Genomic DNA, 9,908 nt, shown 5'->3' on the forward strand with positions numbered 1-9,908 from the left:
GCTGGAAATAAAAAAAAACGTATTCCTAATATCATGACTTATATCAACATCCTTAGCTTGCCCATTCACAATATACTGTTAAATAACTCTGACTGACACCCAATATCGTTAGGATGCTGAGCGCTAACACACCAGCTTATTAGAAATAGCCATTCCTTATGCTGAGGAAGACTGGCTAATAAGCTACCACCAACCCTGCACAAACCTGTAGTGTTGCTAACTCTGCCGCTGCTGCTGAACTTTCACTTTCTGTCTGTTCTGCCCTCTTCGTCTCATTCACTGCTGCCTCAACCTGCTTGTTTTTTTGGACACTCTTTCAGAAGTTCGGGAATATCTATATTTGCCCTGTGCTATGCCGTAGACTCTGACTGAGTGGCAGGTGTTTTGCTGAGTGATGTCGTTGACATCGAACAGGTGCTGTAGGGGTGGAGGAGGGGTACAGGGATGTGAGCAGTCCACTAAATTGTGAAATCTCGACCATTCACAGCAGGCACCGTGTCACTCCAGGGGCTACTTGCAATACCTGCTACTGCCTAGAGCAGTATATTGTATTGTTTATTTTTGTCATAGAAATTTGTCAGTAAAAGATTTATAATAATTAATTTGCAAAGTGCAAGTGATGTGTAGTTATGGAAACTCATATCAGACAGAAATTGTAAAAAAATATTTACCATCAAAAGGTTCAGGGCTTGATGAAAAACATCCGGGGCTGAAGGGCCAGAAGTCCAGGCTTAAATGACACCACTATTTCAGAAGTACCTAGAATTCATAAAGGCTATATCTCAATCGATTAGAACAATTGTATTTTCCGGTGCTCCTATATTTTATGTTGTGCTCCAAAGTTGGGCACACCTGTGCTGCTAATGAACATTTTTCATTTAGAGTCCTGGTAACCAGTAATAATAGTGTGTGAAAGTGTGAAAGTGTATGTGCTCAGTCTTGTTTTCTGTTGGTTGAGAGGGAGTGTATAGCCCTTTAAACCTGTCAAACTGCCATGAGGACACAGTGAGCGACTGTGTGGCACCTCTGCTCCTCCGTCCCGCTCCCTTATTGAGAATTTATTGCTTCCTGAATCCTGAAAATGGGAGTCGGAGCACAACACAATTCCAACCGTCCTTTTCCTCCCTCCCTCCCTGCCGCCCCCGGTGTCTGTTTCCACTCCTCTAAATCTCTCGCTCTATCTAGCTTTATTTCAAGCCATTCGTCTTGGGCCCCCTAAGGACGCATATAGTGACTTAACATTGTTGTAAAAGTCTCAGACCCTTATCCCAAATATATCTAAGTGACAACTAGAGGTTGTGGGTTTAAATCCATGTAATGAAATATAAGGACATGTTGTTCAACCATGGTCATCTGTAGTGTGACTTGTTTTAAGATGTGTGCATGAGAGATGACAACTATATAACTATACAACCATGTAACTTTACTATATAGTTGGTGGAAGAGGCAACCATGCAGAGATAAATAAATAACATCCATAACATTCAAATGTGCATTTCAGCCTTTTTATATCACAGACCACGTACAAACACTTTCCTCCATAAGTTGTTTTTTGTTTCTAGAATTTCTTATATACATAATAACATTCACATTGGTATTAACACAAAATTACACTCACATAGAAACAATTGACAATATCAGCAAGCATGGCAGTTTTCGGCTTTTTGTGTACATACCGCTCCAGCACATCAACTTAATTTGGTGTTAACTGCTCCCTTCATCCATTTAGTACACATAAGACAACATAACTTGACAAGCCATCATGGCCATGGATATTAATTTTTTGTTCCTTTTGCATGCTAGTCTAGAGATGCTTACTGCTAACCCCAAAGCTGTTTGAAAGAGTATCATGCAAATACATGTAATACTGCTGTAAGAATTAATTATTGATATTTGGACTAAATTGTATTTTTGTTTTTTAATTTCACCCCCTTTTTCGATCTTGGGATAGATCCAGGGTCTGTAGTGGCACCTCTAGCACTGTGATGCAGTGCCTTAGACTGCTGCGCCACTCGGGAGGCCAGACTAAATTGTTTTTGAGGTTTTCACGGCTCAACATGGCTATCAACATTTCGGACGTATGCTTGTGAAAGTTAGGTAGCTACTGGATGCAACTGCTTCTGCCAACTTTGAGACATATCCCAATGGACATTCATTGAGGGGAATATTGCTGTTGTCAGCAGTTGCAGTCCCACAAACTTGAAACATTTCCAGCCAAACTCCCATAGTCCGCCACAATGGTTATGGTTCCAATGGAAATTCCGCCATTAAATTTTCACATTGTGAATTTGACAGTTTTGATAGCTGTGTAATTCCCTCCCGGGCGAGGTGAGTTTTATCAATGTATTTGCCTCAATTTACTTTCAAGAATGTGCTATGCAAATTATTGATAAAAGTTAGATTTGCACGGTTATCAAAATGTCACACCGGGGCAAGCCTATACGAAATACAAACAGTGGGTCTGGGTCTGTAAAATCTCAGATGGAAACATTTATGGTGAAAAAACGATTGGAATCATTTCCAGGTTTTATGACTCATTTTCCGGGTTTTATGACTCATACTGTGGTACTCAATAAACACAATTATTTAACTTTGAACAATGACATAAATCTGGGCCAGTAGACCTTATAGCATCTCATTATCTGTTTTGGTAGTATTTTGCAGCTTGTTTTTTTGCAGACAGCTTTTCTCTTAGGCTTACAGTTACAAAATAGGTATGAATAGCTACGAAATGGCTGTAACGGGCAACACTGTTGTAACGTAATTATGGTAAACTTGAAATAAGGGGTTTTCAAATATTAAAATCAATGTTTCTCAGACAGCATATTAAAAGTTCATATCAAAAGTTTTCAACCAAACTGAGATATCACAATGAAGTCTTGAAGTAAACTGTATTATAAATCTGCAGAAAATATTTAAACAGGGTTCAAAAAGGCAGAATTGCCTTCTGTGTACTTCGAAAAAATAATAATCTCAGAGTTGGCTATTGTCGTGAAAGCACGTTCATCACTAGTTTGCAGAGTTTATCGTGCTTTGAACCTGCTGTGCAAGCTTTAGTCTAGCGCTAACATGCGCTAGCCCAAGCCTAGCATTAATATGTGCTAGCCTAGCGTTAACATGTGCTAACCCTAGCGTAGCACTATCATGCGCTAGCTATATCTGTACATTTATTACGTTCTGATCACTCCTCTTCTACGCTACATATAGTCAGGTTTTCATTTGGCTTTCATTGCTTGCAGCATCAGACTTTCCAGATCATTCCCTTTCCCTTATTAGTGCAAATTAAGATAATTTTTTAAAAATCCTTGAATAAAGAAAGACACACCCTAATCTCCAATAAATAATTGCAACACTGAGAATAGTCCCCCATTGTTTCTTTCAACTATAAAATTGTGAGAAAATCTTGGACACAAAAGGATAGATTTCCCCCAGTTTTCCGAAGAAAAAAAAACATTGAAGGAAAATGAGTGGCCATTTTGAAGACCACCATAGAAAAACAACAGCCTTGTACTTGAACACTGGGATAACAATTACGTGACTTCCAAACAGATGGTAACTTCACCACAGAATTTTTCACATATTTCCCTGAGTTTAAAAGACACAAATTCACACTCAATAGCTCTGAATCCATTCCTGACAAATTTCTGCTTGTTGTTACGGAAAGCTCTTGTGAGAATTCTGAATAAGCATTTTTGGAAAATGTGTCCTGTGCCGAATGCTTTAATCTCATCTCGTCCACAGTGTCCTTCATATTTTAACAGGACTGCATATTGCACTGGGAATGGTGCTACAAATGTCCATGCCCAACTCCTCAGTCTTTGGGGGAAGACTGCATCCAACGGGACCTTCATGGCAGGGTCGGCCCACAGCTGCATCATCGGATAGGCTTCCATCTTCCTCACCTTTCACTATGAGGTATGGCAAACCAAATGACAGGCAAGGGGGGGGGGGGGGGGCTGATCGAGTTAGGGCTTGCCTCACAGGACAGCCTCATTCAGGGGAGTAGTCAGGTGGGATTTGGGGTGGCTCGGGTCAGTCCACAGCCATTTCACAGGGTAGCTGCTGGGCCAACTTGGCCTGAGCGTAGGCCTGGAGGAAGTCCTTGTAGCGGGGGGGCGCAGCCCAACCATGCCTCACCGAAGTGGACGCGGCCGGTGAAGAGGAAGCTGCCTACCCCAGGCCGGACACCGCACTGCAGCAGGGTCCGGATCTCGCCCGTGCGGGTCAAACGGCCGGTGCCGGTAAACAGGGTGTATTTCTGGCGGAACACTCGGGTGGCGCTGACTTTGATTACAGCCGCCCGTAGCTCACTGTCCTCGTCCACTGCCTTGATGTTACCACGCACCACTGTGGGTAGAAGAGACAAACTGGTTAGTCAAAAGCTCTATTGACCCAATTCGTTTGTAGCAGTTGTTACAAATACGACAATCATAGTTAAACTAAATGTGGACTAAAAGATGGTAGATGGTTAACATCTGTTGAATGGATGTAATGTTCTTCAATACTTGTTGTTCCCATTCTAAAAACACAATATTGGTAATCAATGGGAAAATATCTGCCACGCTTTAGCTGCCAAAAAACAGCTGAAGTACTAAACAAGTAACTAGAATCCTAACCCACCAGAGGCTAACATTAGAGTCAGTGAAATTGGTATGGAGAGCTGCCTGGGACAGTTCTGTAATCCCCCTGACTTTATGTTGCCAAAGGGCTGCCACTAAGCCTGATTACGGCTCAATTAGAGCCATGCGGATTAGTCCACTGCAATGTCTAGGGTGGGGGAGATTATTCCACTACAGTGCCTTGAGGAGTGGGGGTTTAGGGGAACTTCAGGGAACTAGAGAGGCTATAGTAATGCTGTTTCACATTTGACCTCTGCATAAATTAAGTAGTTCAGAGGGGGGAGGATTTATATTTACACCAACCTCAGACCTGTGTTACCCCTACTTTCAGCTAATTCAACACAACCGATTTGCAGTTCCTCAATCCTGACACAAAATCATTATCTTTTTTTCTCTGCAACTGAATGGCTTTTCTTGCCATGTTGTATTGAATCTACATGAAATGGAAGACGAAATTCAGTAAGACACCAAACTGTTCCTGGTCTTGCGTGTTGTTTTATTGTTATACGGCAGCCCAGACAACAAAACAGGAGGTTGTAAAAGAGGAGAACTCACCAAAGTCACTGGTGCAGACGGCCATAAGGAGCTCTGTGTTGTTACAGGGTCTGCAGGCACCTGGGAAGAGAGGGGGAGGAAGAAGGGGAAGAAAAAAAAGAGAGGGTCAATTGGAGAACTCCACTAATCAAACAAACACTAATTACATCCTCATTCAAATTCTGTTTACTCCCTCGTGATGTTGTAAACCACATAATACCCCCCAAAAAATAAACAAGTTATAATATTTAAAAGCTTTATATTACAAACGCGTTGAGCTCTAACCTATCCTGTTGCACACTTGAAAGGAGACTTAAAGGAGGGTGGAGACGAGCTTACAACAAAGATCAAATGCTCTGGAGGCGTGATGCGAATAGAACAAATCAGTGTAAGGACATACACACACACGGACCAACTGCAGTGTTCTTTCAGACAGTTGCTACTTTTACGATTTGGAGAGGAAGGCCAGTGAAACTCCAATGGCCCCAGACGTTTTTAAAGCCAAATGAAATTAAACAGCCCACCTACCTCCCACCCCCACTTCCCCCCTAGACCCTGCTAGGGTGTCTGCACCCACACCTCATCAAAGCCAACCAGACAAGGGCAACAGAGGAGGGTGGAAAACTTCAAAAGATTTAAATGGGCTAAGCTACACTTCTACACTTTTTCAGAAGGCACTTACTTCTTTTCTAGGAGTTGTGGCGGCTTCAATCACAGCTGTTTATCACTTTAAAAGAGGAAACTAAAATACAGCAAATCCTCCTCTGTTTCATACAAGGACCCAGTCCACAGATGGCCACAGAAAAGGAATGCATAGCGAAACAAAAACACCAAACTGTGGCTGCATTGAAATGACTGCACTGAAAAAAAGAAAACACCCTGGCATTTTTTAAAGTTCCAAGAAGTTCACCACCACCCCTCCTAGCTGCCCCCTCCACACATTCCCCTTCTTAGTGAAAAAGTCTGATAAATGAGATTCCTTCCTTCTCCCTGGCCATAGAGCAAACCTCCCCCCTATGCCCAGCCAGTGTGTGTGTACGTGTGTGTAGACTCTTGAGCGGAGAGGGGGTGTATTCTTAGAGCCAAGCCTCCCTACAGAGGGGCAGCTCAACAAATGAGGGTAGCATCTCAGCTGAGGCCTCCCTGTCGTCAAGGCAACGGCAGTAATCCCAGAACACTCATGCGAAGGCTCCAATGAAAGGAGCTCCGGGCTCTGGAGAGAAGGCCTCACATACTAGGCTTTTGTCCCGCTAACCCTCCTCCCTCTCTTTCTTTCTCTGCCTCTCTCCACTCCCTTTCAAATCTGAACCTGGCGACAGGGTCTGTAGGCCTGTGTGTCCAGGGAAACTAGAGTACACTTCCCCCACTCTACTCTGCCTGGACACAGAGTAAACTGAAAATTAACCCCCAAAAAGGGTCTGTTTGTGCTTAGGAGCGAGGAAACATATTTAGGGGGGTTGCCAGAATACAATTTAATATGATTCAGAGACCCATGCTAAAATAATTACTGGAAGCATGTTGGTGAGAAGAGAATTTAGTTGTAGAATCTGAGCTACAACAAATTCTAAAAGTTGTTTGTTAGGCCCATCAACCCTCAGGGAGCATATTCACAAACAAATGCAACACTGTCTTTTCCTTGCTTTGTGTTAAGATAAATATTTTATGTGTATCTATTTGTGCCCAAATATGACCCTTCCAGAACCCAGACTGACCTAGCATGGCTGCCTCCCTCCTCGTTCCAACTCACCTTCATTACTGATGATGGGGTTCGAGTCGAGTGACAGGCGTGCCGTCCAATCACCTCGCAGCTCATAGCGGAACGATGCAATGCGGCGGCTGATGTCCTGGTGAGGCGTGGCCTGGAGGAAGAGGGCTACCTTCTCGCCGGGCAAGCGGCTGAAGCAGCGCACCCTGGGTGGGGGAGACGTCTCCAGACGGTCCCCTACCAGGAGCTCCAGGACCCCGTCTCTCTCCAAGTAGAGCTGGGCCCCGTGGAAGTGCTCCGAGGGCTTGACGCAGGCCGTGATCAGGCCTGAGCTGCTGCCCCCCGGCCCCACCGCCGCAGAAGTCAACCTGGGGGACAGGGTGAGGCGAAGCGCCCCCTTAGGGTAGAGCCAGTCCAGAGCACCCTCTGAGCAGTGGAGGGAGATCTGCTCCACACTGCCTGGCTGCTGGGACAGACCACTGTGGGATGGAAAGAGGGAGAGAGAGAAAAGGGAGACCAAGTTACATAATTGGACTTCATCGCCTATAACCTCCAAGCTAGACAGACTCGTCTTCAGAAGTTGTCCTCTTGGCTAAAATTGGAGTCACCAGCGTGTCACTTTCTAGGATGTGGTGCAATTTTTATAAACCAATGATGTATATAACCCCTGGATGACTAACAGGGGGCGCTGTATTGAGTCCATCGCATAGCCATCTTGGTACTCTTCATTGTAACAAAAAAAAATCTGGAAGCTATATAAATGCATATATTGATGTCTACATTTGTTTTTGACACATTTTTATATTACAGACACTGTAATGCACACTTTTAAATTATATTATATGAGCTAAACATAAATTAAAAATCACATTTATTTCTTATTTTAGTGATGTTACTGTCCCCACTGGCCACAAAAAAATGTTTGTCCTTGATAACTGAAATGCTGTAGAATTCCATTCATTCCTATGGAGGACTGCTCCAAATGGGGAGTGCCAATATCGCTGCCAGGTGGCTTCAAAGCCTCGTCAATGTCCAATTCTATCATCATCAATCCAGGGTTTATATACATCATCGGTCGAAACCCATTACGGAAATTGCACTGCACATTGCAGGATGTGTGGTTTGGGTATAGGCTTTAGATGTGGGCAACTTTGAGAGGGACTGAGGGAAAGCTTGAAAAATAATAAATAAACAAATAATTCTGGCTAAAATGGATGAGAACAGATGAACCTTTTCAGCTGGAGATTTCCATTGCAGTGCATTTCTTAAGTGCATCCTTTGAAAACGATTAAAACATACCTTCAAAATACACATTGAACTGAGGTTTCCATTTGCATTCAAAAAGAAGTAGCGCTACCTATTGGTCACTAAATGCGGCCGTCAGTGCCATTTAAAAATGTGTCTGACTTTACATAGTGTAGGTCATTTCATCTATAAAACGTGGCCTAGAATTTGGTTTTATAAAATTAATATTAAATCATCCTTTTCCAAAAAACGACAAGTAATTTCCCCTGTGCACACATAAAACCGTTATAATAACGGCATAACTCTTTCCTCCTTAATTCTCACTCTGCAAGACTGCAACCCAAGGCGCAATACTTTGTGGCAAGACACTGGAAACATTTAATTGCGCCCAAACCCTGTATCGACTTGTTTCAACTAAGGTAGAACCTGAACAAAACATTATTTTGCACCTAGCTATATAAAACAATGTGAATGGTTCTCCATAAAACAAATGAAACGTATAAAAGTTATACTTGCCTCCCTCGCCAGCTGCATTGGTCTTCGGAATAACTGGACACAGCGCCATCAAAAATGGGTAGTAGCAGGATCCAAACTTTGTAAATCCAAGAAATAGCCATTTCCTTCGGTAGGTGTTACGACTTAGATTTTTTTTTAAAGTTAATGTTCCAAAGATGCCGTCCCTTCAACCTTTACGCATGGGAATCTCCACTATTCCTATCTACTCGAATTGTATTTCGCTTTTCTCGACAACCTCCATAGCGTGGTAGCCTCCTTTTCTTGATGAAAAGATAAGATACTTTCAGTTACACTTTTAAACGGACTGTCCCTACTTTTACTCTGCCTCCCTGATGGTAGTGCGTAAAGAGAAGAGTCGTCTGAAGTTTTGGCCCGTGAGCACAAGTTGGTCGACCAATCAGAGTTGGAGAGGAGAAACTTTAAACCACTCATACGATAGAAGGGGAGGGGGTGTGAGCTATTGCCCGTAACATAAGAAGAATGATCTATCAGTATGCAAGAACAAGCCTTGTTGGTAATAGATAGGCGGCAATTTACCATTGTGTCAAACAAGCATGTACAAAGAAGAAGAAAAAAAATGAGTTGCATGGGCACAAATATGAACCTCCTTTGTTGAAGTGTGAAGGCACTGTCCTCATATTTCCTCTCTCATATTATGAGCAAACACAGGGTTAAAGTGAAATTCTTCACTTGAAAGTACTTGACAATAGGCCTACATGTATTGGAGCCATTCCTCCTCAAAAGTAGACAAAAAACATGGTTCAGTGGAAAATATGAATGATTCCACCATGTACAAAAAGGTGTTTAGATAATAATGACCACTATGAAATATAATAGCGTTTCTCTGAGCTTTGCTGCTTGAACCCCTATAATGTGCAGGTTAGAAGCACAACCAAGACGGACAGAAAATTCTACCTTGAGACAGGAAAGTATGTACAGAGAATATTTATTTATTGTGATAATGCTAACCAAGGAAAGCTCTAACTCCTTGGTTAGTTTCATTGGTTACTCATTGCTAACCTGTGAGGCCCACTGGCCATAAACTGGTTTAATCAACGTTCTTACAATGGAATTTGTCAACATATTGTGAAGTGGAATCTATGTGGAAAAAAGATTAGATTTTTAAAAAGTCATCAAAACTGTTGTTTTGAGGGTGAAATTTCAACCAGAGGATTATGTGTCACATCTACTCCTGCCATGCCCTCTAGTGCTCATCCTGTGTCTCCTTGACCTGCCGCCACTCCCCCAGTGCTCTCTCCCTCTCCCTCTGTGTGTGTGTGTGTGATTGT

The 9,908-nt window shown here is 42.8% G+C and overlaps 1 protein-coding gene across 1 annotated transcript; it reads right to left on the minus strand.

Moving 5' to 3' along the window:
• Window positions 1-1,491: 1,491 nt before the first annotated feature.
• Window positions 1,492-8,954, minus strand: LOC124048366 (meteorin-like). The gene is given in 5 exon segments (XM_046369076.1): window positions 1,492-4,113; window positions 4,115-4,347; window positions 5,175-5,234; window positions 6,901-7,337; window positions 8,620-8,954. Coding segments are annotated over 5 exon segments (912 nt in total). The 5' UTR covers window positions 8,721-8,954; the 3' UTR covers window positions 1,492-4,032.
• Between the last annotated feature and the right edge of the window lie 954 nt (window positions 8,955-9,908).

This window comes from Oncorhynchus gorbuscha, linkage group LG11 (assembly GCF_021184085.1).
Source record: "Oncorhynchus gorbuscha isolate QuinsamMale2020 ecotype Even-year linkage group LG11, OgorEven_v1.0, whole genome shotgun sequence".
Lineage (NCBI taxonomy): Eukaryota > Metazoa > Chordata > Actinopteri > Salmoniformes > Salmonidae > Oncorhynchus > Oncorhynchus gorbuscha.